We start from the raw sequence: 17447 nt of genomic DNA, 5'->3' as shown, positions 1-17447 counted from the left end.
AAGGCAAAGATTTCTCACATACAACTCCAAAAGCACAATCCATAAAAGAACAAATTGACAAGTTGGGCTTCATCAAAATCAAAACTTCTGCTCTTCAGCCGGGCGCGGTGGCTCACACTTGTAATCCCAGCACTTTGAGAGGCCAAGGCGGGCGGATCACGAGGTCAGGAGATCGAGACCACGTTGAAACCCCATCTCTACTAAAAATACAAAAAAAAAATTAGCCAGGCGTGGTGGCGGGCGCCTGTAGTCCCAGCTACTCGGAGAGGCTGAGGCAGGAGAATGGCGTGAGCCCGGGAGGCAGAGCTTGCAGTGAGCGGAGATTGCGCCACTGCACTCCAGCCTGGGCAACAGAGCGAGACTCCGTCTCAAAAAAAAAAAAAAAAAAAAAAAAAAAAAAAAAAAAAAAACTTCTGCTCTTCAAAATACACTGTTAAGAAAATGAAAAGATGAGCTACAGACTAGGAGAAAATATTGGCAAATAATCATCTGCTATAGTATTGGAATAGATAAAGAACTCTCAAAACTTAATAATAAGAAAACAACTCAGTTTTTAGATTGAACAAAAGATTCAAACAGACTTTTCACCCAGAATATATACACATGGCAAATAAGCACATGAAAATATGCTCAACATCATTAGTGATTAGGGAAATATAAATTAAAACTATAAGGAGGTACCACCACACACCTAAAAGAATGGTTAAAATTAAAAAGCCTGGCCATATCAAGTGTTGGTGAGGATATGGGGGAACTGGAACTTTCATACACCACTGGTGGCAATGCAAAATGGTACAACCACTTTATCATTTCTTACAAAGTTAAACATACACCTACTGTACAATCAAGTCATTCCATTCCTAGCTATTTACCCAAGAGAAAAGAAAGCATTATGTCCATACAGACTAGCATCTTTATTTGTAATAGCCACAAACTGGAAGCAACCCAAATGTCCATTGGCAGGTAAATAAATTTACAAACTGTGATATATCCATCCAAAGGGCTATGGCTTAGCAACAGAAATAAATTATTGATACATGCATCAGCATGGATGAAACCCAAGTTGACTATGTTGAGTGAAAGAAGCCAGGCTTAAAAAAAAGAGAGAGTGCATATTGTATGAATCCATTTATGTAAAATCCTGGGAAATGCAAACTGATGTATAGTGGCAAAAAGCAGATCAGGGGTCACCTGGGAATGGTTTGGGGTTGGAGGAGGAAAGGGCAGGAAGAGATTACAAAGAAGCTTGAGGAGACCTTTCTGGGGTGACAAATGTACTTTTTCTTCTTTGAGGTGATGGCTTCATGGGGTACACATGTGTCACAACGTATCAATCTACCCCCTTTTATTTTTTTTTATTTTTTATTTTATTTTTTTTTTTTGAGACGGAGTCTCGCTCTGTCGCCCAGGCTGGAGTGCAGTGGCGCAATCTCGGCTCACTGCAAGCTCCGCCTCCCGGGTTCACGCCATTCTCCTGCCTCAGCCTCTCCGAGTAGCTGGGACTACAGGCGCCCGCCACCATGCCCGGCTAATTTTTTGTATTTTTGGTAGAGACGAGGTTTCACCGTGGTCTCGATCTCCTGACCTCGTGATCCGCCCGCCTTGGCCTCCCAAAGTGCTGGGATTACAAGCGTGAGCCACCGCGCCCGGCCCTCTACCCCCTTTTAAAGATACACATTTATTGAATGTCAAACATACCTCAACAAAGCTATTTTTAAAAGAGATTAATGGCAAAGTCTATGGAAAAGATCAAACTTACTAGCTGTGTGGCCTTCTGCAAGTTGCTAAACCTCTAGTTTCCTAATCTATAAAGTAGGAATCATATTATTTTCCTTATGTGGTTGTTGTGGCAATTAAAAATAACACGTTAGATATGTTTTGCACTAAAAATACACTCAGTGGCCAGGCGCAGTGGCTCAACCCTGTAATCCCAGTACTTTGGGAGGCTGAGGCAGGCGAATCACTTGACGTCGGCAGTTCGAGACCAGCCTAGCCAACAGGGCGAAACCCCGTATCTACTAAAAATACAAAAATTGGCCAGGCATCATGGCGCATACCTGTAATCCCAGCTACTCCCAATGGAGAGGCTGAGGCAGGAGAATCACTTGAACCTGGAAGGCAGAGGTTACAGTGAACTGAGACTGCATTACTGCACTCCAGCCTGGGCGACAGAGCAAGACTCTGCTTCAAAAAACAACAACAAAATGCTCAGTAAGTGATGTAAATAATATAAAATGCTTGCAAGAGTAATAAGAAAAATAATCATCACTTGACCCCAAAATGTCCTGCTTTTGTATATCTGGAGGGGTTTCTATGAAGGGCTTGAAGGCCATGGCCCTGGTCAGCTATATGATTCCTCAAGTCACAGTTTCATGAACAGTGACTTGGAGTGCATTTCATGGTAAGATGTGACCCACCCATTTCACCTACTCTTCCCACTGCTTCCTCCTTGTTCTTCCTAGTTTGGCCAGAGCTAAAAGGGGTTTCCCTCAGTCTCTGCCACTGTGCAGCCCTGTTCCAACCACCCCACCTTCACGGGCTCATCCTCCCCGCTCATTTGGGACCTGGAACCAAGTAGGCTTGTAGGGAAGAAAACTTTCCTGGGGAGATTAAGAGAATGCATGCGGAGTACACAGCATGGCTCCGGGCACGTTGAACACACAGATACATGTTAGCAATTGCAGTTCCACTAAACGTGCCTGAGGTCTTTCTGTTCCAGCTGCTGGGTCCTCTCACACACCTGGAGAGCCCTGCAGTGGTCATGGGGCTAGTGGAGGCCCAATCCTGTTGCAGGAAATGGTGGGGAGAGGAAGGCAGGCATCAGCCCTGTCCTCACGGGTTTGCATTTCTGAGAACCACCTTAGCGAGTGCCCTAGGACAGCCTCAGAGATGGGAGGGAGCAACAGGAGCTGAAGCTGGGAAAATGCCATGAGACAAGGAGCTTTCCCATCTGTGAGTGTGTGGGTGACAGTATGTGAGTGTGTGTGTGTGAGTGTGAGTGTGTGTGCATGTCTGTTTGGGGTTTGTCATCCCCATTCCCCTAGCACAGTGCCTGGCATGTAATCGGACCTCTCTTATTTTGGTTGAACAGTGAGTGGTTGAGAATAAACGGAGCTAGTGACGTAAAAGCAGGGGAGCAGGTGATCAGGAGCTGAGGCCCGAGCGGAGGGTGAGGGGGCAAGAAAGGAGCCCACCTGGCTTGAATCAACGCACAGCCCGGGGGCAGTTGGATGTGAGTAGGAGTGGGGGTAGGGGCTGAATGGCAGAATGGAGCATTTGAACTAGGTTTGAACTCTAGGCTAGGGGTGTCTGGACATCTCTGGATGGCAGGAAGGTCCCTAGAGACTGCAAGGGGCAGCCCTGCCCATTCCCAGGGTCCCCCTTTAGCTCTGTGGGCTTTCCAGCTGCTGTAAGCACGTACTTGCTTCCTGGTTTCCTAGACAGGCCAAGCCCATTGAAGAATCTTGTCTTCTAGTCCCTTCTCCCACCCACAGAGGCACTTGCTCTGAAGAGGCATCAGAGTCCTCTTTCTCCTGTAGCAGAGGTCCTTGCTCCCAGCCAGAGGAGGGCTGAGAAGCCCCGGATGGAGCGCTGATGCTCCCACAAATGCCCATGTGCGTGCATGCCACTTAGTGTCACAGTCACTTCTGAACATCAGGGAGCCAGTGCCAAAGCCAACCAGAACACCAGCAGGGACTCCCGTCCCAGCCAGGCAGCAGGGAATGGCAGATGGGCAGGCCTTGGTGACTACGGGTCATGCACTCAGGGCCTGAGCGAGCTGGCTCCCATCCCACGGGGTCGGTGCTGACCTGCAGCTGGGACAAACAGCTCAGGGCTCTTGGACACAGGGCTTTGGGGCGGGCAGACCTGGTGCCTCTTGGTGCCATCTGACCTTGCCCCTTTTGAGCCCTAAGAGCCCTCCCCTGTGGCACTTCAGATCATTCAGAGTTTCTGGAACCAATAGGCAACTTGAGGAAAGTGACGCCTGGCCACACCAGAGGGTTGTTTCCCATTTGACCACCACAGTGAGGTCTATGGGTGTTTAGTGTACCCTGATAGGCCCCTCAAGGGCAGCCTGGTTCTGGGTGGCCTTTCCTTCCCTTTAAGGTACATCCCTGAGAACCTAAGAGCTGAGCTAAAGTGAAGTTTTGAGTAGAGGAGCAACGTCTGTTTCTGCCCAGCCATGGAGAAGTGGAGCTTTCATGGGATCAGACACAGACTGGAGCACAAGTCCTTTGAATAAAGGCTTCTTTGTCTAGTGCTCTGAACTGGATAAGAAAGTCCAATCTCCTCTTTGCCATCCAGCAGGGAGCTCCCCCATCTCTGCCTCACACCCTGGCTGCCCCCACCCAATTCAGAGCCCTGCTTCTCTTGCCTGGATGCCCAGGCAGCAGCCACAAGGCCTGAGCATTGGGCCTGGAGCTTGGAAAGCCCCCAACCCACCCCGAATGTGCATGCACCTCTGTGGCCGCGCCTGCGTGTGTGTGTTCATGTGTGTGCGTGGACCTGCACGTGAATGCGTGGGACAGGAATCACTGCTGGAGCATGTTGCCCTCTGTCTGCCCATCCAGGTTACTCCTCACTGCAGGACGAGCTGCTGTCCCCTGCCTCCCTGGGCTGCGCGCTTTCCTCTCCGCTACGTGCAGACCAGTACTGGAACGAGGTGGCCGTCCTAGACGCCATCCCCTTGGCGGCCACGGAGCATGACACCATGCTGGAGATGTCTGACATGCAGGTGTGGTCCGCGGGCCTCACGCCTTCTCTGGTCACTGCTGAGGACTCCTCTCTGGAGTGCAGCAAGGCTGAGGACTCTGACGCCACAGGTCACGAGTGGAAGTTGGAGGGGGCACTCTCGGAGGAAACGCGGGCCCCTGAGTTGGGCTCTCTGGAACTTGTGGAGGACGACACAGTGGATTCAGATGCCACAAATGGCCTTATCGATTTGCTTGAACAGGAGGAAGGTCAGAGGTCAGAAGAGAAGCTGCCAGGTTCTAAGAGGCAGGATGACGCGACAGGTGCAGGGCAGGACTCAGAGAATGAAGTGTCTCTTGTTTCAGGCCATCAGAGGGGGCAAGCCCGAATCACACATTCCCCCACCGTGAGTCGGGTGACGGAGAGGAGTCAGGACAGGTAAGAGTTTGACTGCGGCAGCGGGGTCCCTTTTTGTCTTCTGGGCTCCTGGGTAAGATTATGCCTGGCAGTGAGGACAGAGGTGTCAATGCCAACCCTGACCCTGGGTTCTAATTGCACAGGAGCAAATACATTCAGTCTGGCAGATGCCATATATAGGAGCATAGGTGCCATCTGCAAAAGCCAGTGCCTCCCCAAGACCCCACCGGGTATGCCCAGCAGGAGAGACCCCAAGGAGCACTGGGAGAGCACACATAGGGACATACGGGCGCCCGGAGGGCTCACTTAGGGACATTAGGGCACCTAGGGCTCACTTAGGGACATTAGGGCACTGGGAGAGCTCACTTAGAGACATGAGGGTGCTGGGGGGGCTCACTTAGGTACATGAGGGTGCCTGGAGTGCTCACTTAGGGACATTAGGGCACCTAGGGCTCACTTAGGGACATTAGGGCACTGGGAGAGCTCACTTAGAGACATGAGGGTGCTGGGGGGGCTCACTTAGGGACATGAGGGTGCCTGGAGTGCTCACTTAGGGACATTAGGGCACCTAGGGCTCACTTAGGGACATTAGGGCACCTAGGGCTCACTTAGGGACATTAGGGCACTGGGAGAGCTCACTTAGAGACATGAGGGTGCTGGGAGGGCTCACTTAGGGACATGAGGGTGCCTGGAGTGCTCACTTAGGGACATTAGGGCACTGGGAGGGCTCACTTAGGGACATCGGGGCACCAGGTGGGCTCACTTAGGGACATCAGGGTGCCGGGAGGGCTCACTTAGGGACATCAGGGTGCCGGGAGGGCTCACTTAGGGACATTAGTGCACCAGGAGGGCTCACTTAGGGACATTAGGGTGATGGGAGGGCTCACTTAGGGACATTAGGGCAATGAGAGGGCTCACTTAGGGACATCAGGGCACCTAGGGCTCACTTAGGGACATTAGGGCACTGGGAGGGCTCACTTAGGGACATCGGGGCACCGGGTGGGCTCACTTAGGGACATCGGGGTGCCAGGAGGGCTCACTTAGGGACATTAGTGCACCAGGAGGGCTCACTTAGGGACATTAGGGCGATGGGAGGGCTCACTTAGGGACATTAGGGCAATGAGAGGGCTCACTTAGGGACATCAGGGCACCTAGGGCTCACTTAGGGACATTAGGGCAATGGGAGGGCTCACTTAGGGACATTAGGGCACCTAGGGCTCACTTAGGGACACCAGGGTGCCGGGAGGGCTCACTTAGGGACATCAGGGCGATGGGAGGGCTCACTTAGGGATATCGGGGCACTGGGAGGACTCACTTAGGGACATTAGGGCCCGGGAGGGCTCACTTAGGGACATTAGGGCGATGGGAGGGCTCACTTAGGGACATTAGGGTGCCAGGAGGGCTCATTTAGGGATATTAGGGCACCGGGAGGGCTCACTTAGGGACATTAGGGCACCGGGAGGGCTCACTTAGGGACATTAGGGTGATGGGAGGGCTCACTTAGGGATATTGGGGCACCGGGAGGGCTCACTTAGGGACATTGGGGCAATGGGAGGGCTCACTTAGTGACATCGGGGCACCGGGAGGGCTCACTTGGGGACATCGGGGCACCAGGAGGGCTCACTTAGGGACATTGGGGTGCCGGGAGAGCTCACTTAGGGACATTAGGGTGCCTGGAGTGCTCACTTAGAGCCATTAGTGCACGGGAAGGTCTCACTTAGGGACATTAGGGCACCGGGAGGGCTCGCTTAGGGACATTAGAGCAGTGGGAGGGCTCACTTAGGAGAGCAATCATGAGGCTGGGGGAGACTGTGGGTCAGCGTGCTGCTGGAGCTGGCATTCGGAGCTCCTCTCCCCCTGCGTGCTTCCGGTTGAAGGCCATATTTAGTTGAAGACCATATTTAGAAGCACCAGTACCCAGGGAAGTTATTTGTGTGCAGTCACACAGCCTGCATGTGACAGAGCTGATAATGGCGCCCTCCCCACTTACCCCTTTGAAGGAGGGGCTGGTGGGCTTAACTGGAGCAGGACAGAGCTTTCAGCTGTAGAGCAGTGGGTGCTCTCCTCCCCAAGCTTCCTGTGCTGAGAAGACCCCGCCCTGTGCTGCAGCAGAAAAGCAGCGTTGGGAGGTCAGGAGAAGGCGATGCATTTCCCAGACGCTGCAAGTCTGCGGCCGAGGACCAGCTCACCTTGGAGCTCTCATCGTTCCATCTGGGCCAGGGCCTACACCACGCCCCTCCGCTGAGTGCAGGGAAGGATGCCAAGACAAGCCAGGTCCTTGCCATTGCAGAAAGAGATGAGACAGACATGAGATGGGGCTCATGTTGTCCTACTGGGCTAGCACAGGAAGCAGATGACAGAGGAATACCCTTTCCCCCAGGTCACCTGGCTTGCTAAGTTTTCCCTAAAGTAAGGACATGGTTCTTGTGCCCCCAGGCAGCTGTTCCAGGCCCCCATCCCATGGAGCTCAGGACTGGTCAGGTAAAGGAAAGCTGTTCTTGTGTCCTTTCCCTGCCTGTGTGACCCCTCAGTCCCACCCTGAGGCCCAGGCTAGTGGGGCCATTCCACAGGATCCGTGCAGCATGGCTTCAGTACCCTAAAAGGAAGGGAAAGGAAGTAGTTTGGAAGTTGAAACAGCAAAGATTTAATTTTTTTTCCTACACAAATCCTTGGATTCATGGGGAGGATTGAACAGATGGAGCTTAGGCCGGTTTAAAGTGAAATAGTGGCCTTCCCGGGAGAGAGGCACCTTCCTGGGACGGCCGTTCCTTCAACAAGCATTTATTGAGCACCTGTGGGGGCTGCATGCTGGCCCCTGCATTACCGCAGCAGTGTTGCTAACTGGGGACATGAATGCCTGGGCTCTAGGCCTATTGTGTCACTTCCTGGTGCTGTGACCTTGGTCAGCCTTCTCGTGGGGACAGATGAATTTCATCCACTTACTCAACAATATTTATTGAGCACCTACTGTGTGCCAGGCACCAATAAAAAGTGCCTGGGTGCCGGCGTTGAATGAAACAGAAAAAAGTCTCTACTTGCAAGAAGCGTGGTTCTAGCAGGGAAACTAACAAGAAACAAGATAAAGTAAATAAAATTAGAAGTCATTAAAACAGAAATTCTAGATGATACGTGCTAAAAAGAAAAATCAAGCAGAGGAGGACAGGAGGTAGGCGTGTGTGTGGAAAGAAGGCCGACTGGAATTACAGATGGGCGGCCAGGGGAGGCCTGCATGAGTGCCAGCTGAGAGACTTCAAGGAATTGAGGGTGAGCGTGAGGACATCTCAGGGAGGATGCCCCACAGAAGGCCTAGCCCTTTGAAGGAGACTGTGCCTGGCACGTGCCCTAACAGAGTAACCAAGCCCATGAAGCTGGGGAGGGGACGGTGAGCAGGGTAAGCTGCACCTGCCTTGAGAGGAGCCTGGCGTGACCTGGCAGAGAAGCAGGAGGTGCGTCGGGAGGAAAGGGTCGTGGGCTTGTGGGCTGGGACGGCAGCGGTGGCCGTGCTGAGAGGTGGGCAGGTGCAGGACATATTTCAGAAGCATCTGCTAACAAATACAATGCGGGGTAAGAGAGGAAGAGAGGGGTCAAGGAGGGCAGTGGTGTCCTCGACCTGCCTGCTGCAAGGATGAAGATACCAGGGATGGCAGCAGGGATGGGGTGGGACAGGCTAGGGGAGGAGATTTTGAGTGTGGATTAGATCGCACTGTCCTGGAGATGCTGAGTAGAGATCCAAAGTAGACCTGTGAGCCAGAACCCATCTCTACAAAATTTTTTAAATAGCTGGACGTGGTGCCATGTGCCTGCAGTCCCAGCTACTCAAGTGGCTGAGGCGGGAGGATTGCCTGAGCCCAGGAGTGCAGAGCTGCAGTGATCTGTGATTGTACCACTGCACTCCAGCCTGGGAGACAGAGTGAAGCCCTGTCTCAGAAAACAACAACAAAGTAAAGATGCGGAGGAGGCAGCGGGGTGCACACTGCTGTAGTTCTAGGAGGAGAGCCGAGCTGGAGACACACATCCAGGCACGCTGAGCATAGAGATGGGCTTTGGAACCATGGGATGAACGAGCTTGCTTAGGAAGTGGATGTGGACAGCGGTGAGGTCTGAGAACTGAACCCCGGGGTGCTCCAATGTTCAGAAGTCAGAAAAGTTAGGAGGAACCAGCAGAGGACACGGAACCACAGCGGCCAGAGAGGAAGGGGGGACGCCAGGCCAGCACCTTCCAGGAGCCATGGGAGAATGTGTCTCGATGGGGAGAGAATGACCACCTTGTCAGATGAGGACTGCTGAGTGGAAAGGGCCTGGAGAGCAGAAGGAGGTGGTGGCAGAGTTTGAGGATGTGGGATGAGAGTGTGGAGGCCCCAGTGTTTGGACAATTAGGGTGAGCCAAGTGCTCTGGGAGCCCCAAGGGCAAGCCATTCACCCACAGGGAGGGACCAGTGGCCTTTCCACCTGGACAGCATTAGATGGGCCACGTGTACCCCTCTGAACCACAGCAGTGAGGTGGGCAATGTGCTCACGCGCCCCTGACCTTTGGAGGGATGAGAGGACGGTCTGTGTCCCTGATGAGCCAGACCTCTGGCGGGGGAGAGTGTCTAAAAGGAATGAGACTGATGGGTGACCAGGTGTCTTTTCTTTCTCCCCGGCCGGCCATCTGCTGCTTCTTCTGGACCCCAGACTGCAGGACTGGGATGCAGACGGCTCTATTGTCTCATACCTGCAAGATGCTGCACAAGGTTCCTGGCGAGAGGAGGTCACGCAAGGCCCACACTCATTCCAGAGAACGAGCACCATGACTGAAGGGCTAGAGCCCAGTGGATCTCAGGAGTACGAGAAGGTCCTGGTGTCTGTAAGCGAGCACACGCGGACAGAACAGCCCGAGGCTGAGAGCTCCCAGGAAGACAGGGACCGGAGGCAGCAAGGCCAAGAAGAGCAGGTGCAGGAGGCCGAGAACACCTTCACCCAGGTAGTGCAGGTGAGAGCCCGAGGGGAGCTGCGTGCTGCTGTTCCTTCCCAGCATCGGAAGGGGCCGGGACTCCAGGGCTGCCTCTCAGGCACCCAAGCCCTGAGCTAAGCATATCCCCTTTCTTTAACACTTGTAGTGGTGCTTCCCTTTCTCTAGAAGTCAAGGGCAAGGACTGCCTTTCTGCCTCCTGGATCCCTGCTAAGGTGCCTGTACCTGTTGGGCAGCTGCTGATCAGAGTGGCTGAGCAACTTGCTCAAGACCACAGTTTCAGAAGTGGGCTCTGAGCTAGGTCTGGCTGACTCCAAAGTTGTGGCTTTTGTTGGTTTTCTTGTTCGGTCGCGTTTTAGAAAGGGCTAGGAACCGAGCACCGGGCATTGGGCTTACTCTCCTCCTACGGTGACCTGTGTGACATGCCCAAGGCGCTCTCTTCCCAGCACCTCAGGGTCCTCATTGGTAAAGGAGGGAGTGATTGGAATGTCGCCAAAGTTACTTGGCTCTGGAATTCTGTGGCTATTCACGTGGACTCTGGATGGCGGTCACCAAGTAGAAGAGGGGCCCTGGGATAGAGAGAAGTCTCCTCTCCTGCTCCTGATTTTCCAGGCCTCTCCCTGTCCTGGCCCTCCTTCCTTTCTTCCACTTCCCCGGACTCCCTTCGAGTTTACCGAACTTTATTTTGTTCGATTCAATCCCCCTTCCCCATTCCCAGGCTCGTGGCCAATCTTGTTTCATCTGCACCCCCTACTTTCTCCCGCTGACCTGTTATTTGGAAGCACATCCTGGCCATCGTATTAATGGGTGTCTTTTCCATTTGTGTTCTTATAAAACATGCACCGCTGTTCTCCACATGTGCATGTTTAGTATGTACATGAATGACATGTTCTGTCTCTTTCTGTTTTCATGCCTCGTCCAGGCATGATGCTTCCTCCTCTCCTCTCCTTCCTCTCTTTCTTTCCTTCTCTTCTTTCCTACCTGAACCTTAGACTCCAGGACTAGGGTGGCTCTGGAAGGAAGGCCCTGAGCTGCCGGCCGTAGAACTGCTAGGAATTCAGTCAAGTTTTATTTAGAATGCTCCCCTGCCAAGTATGTGCCCCCGGCAGAGCCAGAGCCTGTGTGTACTCCTCACCAGGCCCTCCTGGGCACCTATTTCTCCTGCTCCCAGAGCACACATGATCTTAACTGGGTCTCTTCTCCTGAATTCCTGGGGAAAGAGAAAGACGCCTACAGCACTTTTTCCCACTGCCCCTCTGTGGTCAGCCTTTGGTGAGGGGAACTGGAAGGGCCTTCTAGATGACACATCCAACTCCCTCAATTATAAATGAGGGCACTGCGGACCAGAGGAGCCAAGGGCTTTCTCCAGGGTCACACAGTGGACCAATGTCAGGGACCAAGAGAGTCCAGATCCCTCAGTTCCCAAGCCCTACATCCTCACGTCCAGCATGCACGTGCAAGGCCAGCATGCCCAGCCCAGAACTGGAGACACCGATCGGAGGGCCTGGCAGGCTGCTGCCGGTGCCCATCTCACAGGCCCCAAGGGCTGATAAAGAGGTCCTTGAAGGTGATTGATGGTTTGCAAAGCACCCACTTATTAGTATTTCCACTGGACCTCTGAAAACAGTGACGGAGATAGACAGATTACATGTAACTTGGGACTTGGGAGGTGGCCTGAAATGACTGTGACCCAGCTGATTTCTCTGAGGACTTAGGAGGAAATATCTGAAGTTGGACTCTTCTTGACTGGGCCAAAACCAGATGCTTCCCCGTGCCTGGCTTCTTTGCACATACTTTTCCCTGTGCTTTCTTGTTGAAATAAGCAGCATTGTGGAGTGAGAGGCATCTGGAATGTGACTCCTCCGTTTACTTACTCCTCCACCTAGGCAGAATACTTTGCTTCTGTTTCCTTTGTGTAAAATGGGAAGACGATAGAACCTCCTTGGTTAGGATTGTGGTAAGGTGTCACTGAGTTAACGTGAAATCCACATAGAACCATGCACTATTACAAGCGTTTGCCATTATTATTCATAGTGTTAGCATTTGTAAGCAGCGTGATTGTCCCAGCAGCCTTGAGAAAGGGTGGGGAGAGCACTTTAATCCCTGCTTCACAGATGAGGAAACTGAGGCACAGAGAAGGTACCCAGCTTTCCCAAGACCCCACAGTAGGTGAGTTGCAGCGTCAGTCTGCTGTGTCCTGGATCTGTGTTCTTTCTGCCATGCTGCATTGCCACTCAGAGAGGAACAACCTGATCTAGAAAGTGAAATTTTTTCCAGCCGCAGCTGCTGTGGCTGCATTTGTGAATCAGCTCTGTAAATGCAAGTTTAATATGCTTGGTTCCTGCTCAGTGGGCGTTGATAGCCCAGCCCTGGAAGAGCCTTTAAGGACAGGCCTTAAATAGACACACCAGCTCCATGCTTCAGTTTCGGGAGGCTGTGCCTCATAAAGGAAGGGTACAAGGGCCTGTGGGCTGACGGGAATTACAGACCAGCTTCCAGGTGGCCCCACCACCTGTGCTGGGCCCCTGCTGGGCTCACTTGACTGTCTGAGAGCCCATCACTCACCCTTTTGGGGTAATTTCTGAAGCAGACCTCTAAGTACCCAGGGTTTTAGCTGGTCTCATCCCTACCATGCCAGGAAACATCATTTGGATCACCGCAGTAGCAGCCCAAGGAGACACACAAGTAGCTGCTTTCTCGGACCGTGTTATTTTCTGAAAGTAAGAAACTTTCCCTGGGCAGAACTCTTTCTATTTCCCATGGGGATGGGCAGGATAGGCAAGAGGCCGAGCCCCCACTTCCAGCTCTCTGGGCAGGGCGGGGCTAGGCAGCAGCGGGTGTCACTCACACAGTGACTTTCACTTGTGCTTTCAGTGCTCAGGACATGGGCACCTGCTGGCTTCCTTCTAGCCCGGTTGGACAGCTCCAGCAGCTGGTTTGGGGAGCTAAAATTATAGGAGCGTGATGTCACCCAGGCCACTCAGGGCAGAGCCTGGCTGCTAGGCAGAAGGGCACTTGGGCCGGGCTGCTTCAGCCGAGAGGGCCATTCGGTGTCCTGCCCAGAGAGAGAGAAACAGTGAGAGACCAAGAGAGCAAACCAGAGAGATAGGGAGGGGGAATGCAAGGGGTCCCTGGGGGACTCAGGAGTCCCAGTGGAGAATGAGAGGCAGGCACCCTGCGGTGGCCAGGCCCCTGACTGCACTGGTCCCCAGAGGACCGGGCTGGTGAGGAGGCGAGGATGTGGACTTTCGTCACCCAGCTCCTGGTCACACTGGTGCTGCTGAGCTTCTTCCTGGTCAGCTGTCAGAACGTGATGCACATTGTCAGGGGGTCCCTGTGCTTCGTGCTGAAGCACATCCACCAGGAGCTGGACAAGGAGCTGGGGGAGAGCGAGGGCCTCAGTGACGACGAGGAGACCATCTCCACCAGGGTGGTCCGGCGGCGGGTCTTCCTGAAGGTAACCGCCTGGCAGGAGGCCGGCAGGGCTGGCGGTGTGGGCGCCGGAGGCCAGGGCTGAGGGGACGCTGCTGTGGGGAGCTCTGGAAAAGGACCAGGAGGCCCCCCCAGGGATCATGTCCCGCCCTGGGAGCCAGAGTGTGTGTGGCGCCCACCAGAACCTGCCCTCTGGTGCCCAGTGCGTTGTGACAGTGACATTAAACACTCAGCTTTGGGTCTCGGGAGGCTGCGCTCGTCCTGTTTCTTTCTTTGTTTCTTTCTTGTTTCTCTCTTTCTCTTCTCTTCTTTGCTCTTTTTTCTTTTGTCTTTAGAGATGAAGTCTTGCTGTTTAGTCCAGGCTGGAGTGCAGTGGCACGGTCATGGCTCACTGTAACCTGGGCTTACTGTCAATTCCTGGGCTCAAGTGATCCTCCCGCCTCAGCCTTCTGAGTAGCTGGTACTACAGGCACACACCATCATGCCTGGCTATTTTAAAAAAATTTTTGTAGAGACGGGGGCTCACTATGTTGCCCAGGTTGGTCTTGAACTCCTGGGCTCAAGTGGCCCTCCAGCCTTGGCCTCCCAAAGTGCTGGGATTGCAGGCGTGAGCCGCCATGGGATTGCACCCGGATCTTTCTGTCACCAACTGGCTCTGGGGTTTCAGGCAAGTCACATTCTGGGTGATGCTGCCTGTCAAAGGGCTTTTCTATACTGCAAAGTGCTGTAAAAATAGGAAACAGGTGCCTCACTTCCTCTCTCAGGGCCTCCTCCGTCAGACTTGCATAATTGCCCCCATTTTGCCGGTTCCCAGGGGGTGTTGTGAGGGCCAAGTGCACAATTGCGAGCTCGGCCATTCGTCTTCAGGCCTCCCAGACCCTCAGGGGGCGCCGCTCACGCCCTGGGAGCCCTGGCGTGGCTCCTGCTGCATGCTGAGCCGGGTTTCCTGCTGGGGGAGTTATTGGGCCATGGCTATTTTGGCTGCTGCTGTTTCATTTCCTCTTCCTCCACTCTTCCTCCCAGACTCCCACTCACCAATCTTGCATTTTCTCCCTTTCTCTAATTAATTCCAGGGGAATGAGTTTCAGAATATTCCAGGGGAGCAGGTGACAGAGGAGCAATTCACGGATGAGCAGGGCAACATTGTTACCAAGAAGGTGGGTGCAGAGTGTTCCCCTCTGTGCTAGGGAGAGGCAGGTGGGCTAGAAGCTATAAAGGTGGTAGAAGCCAGCAGCTTCTCCCTGCTGCCCTCACAGCAGGTGAGCACAGCCAGGCTGGCTGCCCCCGTGCTCAGGAGGGATGGAGGGCCCAGGAGCTGGGCGCTTTGGTCATCTGCAGTCCAGTCATGGTGTCCTCACAACCGCTTTGTCTGAGTCAACCTGAATAGCTTCTGCTGCTCCCTTCCAGAAGGGCCAGCCCCCAGGAATCATCCCAGACCTAGTCCCATGATGCCTAACCCTGAAAACAGCTGTTAAACAAGCAGTTTGAGCATCCCTGGCCTACCATGGGCCTCCTCAAATAAAAAGGATATGGGCTGGGTGTGTTGGCTCACACCTGTGATCCCAGCACTTTGGGAGGCCAAGGCAGGAGGATCGTTTGAGCTCAGGCATTTAGACCAGCCTGGGCAATATGGCAAGACTCCATCTCTAAAAAAAATTTTAAAAAATAAATAAATATATATATATATGTATACACACACACACACACACAACACACACACACACAACATACACACACACAAAATTAGCCAGGCGTAGTGGTACATGCTAGCTGTAGTCACAGCTACTCAGGAAGCTGAGGCAGGAGGATCACTTAAACCCAGCAGTTCAAGTCTGCATAAGCTATGATTGAGCCACTGCACTTCAGCCTGGGTGACAGAGTGAGACCCCGTCACAATAATTAAATAATTAAAAGGAAGTGAAAATGCATTGGATTGGTAGCAGATATTAATTCAGAGACATGACTTGCCTGTCAAGTGTGGGGCACGGTGCTAGCTATGGGTAAAAGAGAGGAGGAACCGAGGCAGGATCTCGAATGTGCTTCTGCTGAGGCGCAGCTCGCATCACCCTTGAGCAAGGCTCCTTGTGCGTCTGTCTTTCCTCCTGCACTGTGAGCTGCTTGCAGGGAGGGACAGTGTCTCACTGATGTTTCACCTCCCACTCAGAGCACATGGCAGATACGGAGTAAAGGGTTTGAAGATTTGGACAGGTGAATACGGGAATGGGTGGGTGAAAAAGAGATGCCCTCTGCCCTTAGGCGCATGGGAGTAGAATGGGGAAGAGCACAAACTCCCATCCATATCAAAAAGCAAAACAGAAGGCTGTGGGCTCGAGGGGGAGGTCACACCCAGTCACACCTTGGTCATGAAATGACACTGCCAAGGCCCCTTCAGGGCTGTCTAGCAGAGGGTTTTCCATAAAGTGATAGGGCAAAGGCTGTCCCTCTTCCTGGCCTCTCAAGGAGGGGCTCCTAGGACAAAGGCTACCTCCCCCTCGGAGCTCATTCCTGGGACCTGCTCTTCTGAAGCTCTGTCTTGAGGGCTTGACCAGCCCTTTTTTTTTTTTTTTTTGACACAGAGTGTTGCTCTGTCAACCAGGCTGAAGTGCAGTGATGCCATCTCAGCTCACTGCAACCTCCATCCACCAGGTTCAAGTGATTCTCCCACCACAGCCTCCTGAGTAGCTGGGATTACAGACACCTGCCACCACACGGGGCTAATTTTTGTATTTTTAGTAGAGACAGGGTTTCACCATGTTGGCCAGGCTGGTCTCAAACTCCTGACCTCAGATGATCTGCCCATCAGCCTCCCAAAGTGCTGAGATTACAGACATGAGCCCCCGCGCCTGGCCTGACCAGCCCTTTCCTCCTTCCCTTCCTTTCCCAGATCATTCGCAAGGTGGTCCAACAGATAGACTTGTCCAGCGCCGATGCCGCCCAGGAGCACGAGGAGGTGACTGTCGAGGGGCCCCTGGAGGATCCCAGTGAGCTGGAGGTCGATATTGATTCCTTTATGAAACAAGCCAAGGTACTGAGGTGCCCGCGGCCCTGGGGGACCCAGCGCCATCACTGCTGCCTTGCTCTGCCCGTCTCGCCAGGTCGTCTGCGTGACACCTCCCTCCACTCACCTCTTTACGAGCTCTCTCTCCAGTCTCCCTTCTCCCCGGTGGGCAGCGTGTCTGCCGCCTCCGTGTGGCCTCCTTTCGATCTTCTGCCTGTGTTCTGCCCGTCTTTGCGATCTGTCCTGCTTTCTGTCTCTGCTGCTGTCTGCAGGTGGAGCTGAGAGGGAGTGGCCTACAGCCGGACCTGAGAGAGGGCAGGAAGGGGGCGCAGATAGTGAAGCGGGCCAGCCTGAAAAGGGAGAAACAGTGACCCCGAGCCGCTCTCCTTGGAGTAGCCTCTCGGGAGGTAACGCTGCCCTTCTCATCCCCTCTGCATGGCCTGGTCTTCAGTGGAGTGGCTGCTCCCTGTCTCACCCTATCCCCTCCCAGCCACCCCAGCATGATGTGGGACAAACAACTTGTTGCTGTGTCTCGAGGCAGAGATTCTCACTTCCCAACCCTACTAACAGTGGTTCTGAGCCCCAGCTTCCTCATCAAGGAAACAGAGTTAATAATACCCAGTTATCAGGGACCGCACGGTTTTGTAAGAATGTCTTTTGGGCCGGGCACAGTGGCTCATGTCTGTATTCCCAGCATTTTGTGAGGTCGAGGCGAGAGGATTGCTTGAGGCCAGGAGTTCAAGACCAGTCTGGGCAATAGAGCAAGACTCCATCTCAAAAAAAAAAAAAGCCAGAAAGAAAAAAATGCTCTTTGAAGAGTAAAAGCATTCTGTAAATCTAAGTGAATATTATCTTGGAAACCAAGCAATGGGGATCTAGAAAGCAGTGGACAGTGCACTGGAGAGGACAGGAGAGTTGGTCTGGGCTGTGATGCTTCAACATAAGAGCTCCAAGACT

At 53.3% G+C, this 17447-nt stretch overlaps 1 protein-coding gene across 16 annotated transcripts in view; it reads left to right on the top strand.

The window, feature by feature from the left end:
- ANK1 (ankyrin 1) overlaps positions 1-17447 on the top strand; it is a 241754-nt gene that overhangs the window by 216673 nt on the left and 7634 nt on the right. For 3 of the 16 annotated variants that reach the window (XM_055296050.2, XM_063610960.1, XM_063610962.1), the window contains 5 exons: positions 4572-5130; positions 9784-10081; positions 14566-14649; positions 16377-16517; positions 16763-16897. In XM_055296050.2, the coding sequence (XP_055152025.2) occupies positions 4572-5130; positions 9784-10081; positions 14566-14649; positions 16377-16517; positions 16763-16861 (1181 nt within the window). In that variant the 3' untranslated portion in view covers positions 16862-16897. The other 13 variants (XM_063610965.1, XM_063610964.1, XM_055296051.2 and 10 more) reach the window with 13 other exon arrangements.

Source organism: Symphalangus syndactylus, chromosome 10 (genome assembly GCF_028878055.3).
Source record: "Symphalangus syndactylus isolate Jambi chromosome 10, NHGRI_mSymSyn1-v2.1_pri, whole genome shotgun sequence".
Lineage (NCBI taxonomy): Eukaryota > Metazoa > Chordata > Mammalia > Primates > Hylobatidae > Symphalangus > Symphalangus syndactylus.
Note: the sequence above shows the minus strand (reverse complement) of the source record. Positions and strands in the feature narration are given on the sequence as shown.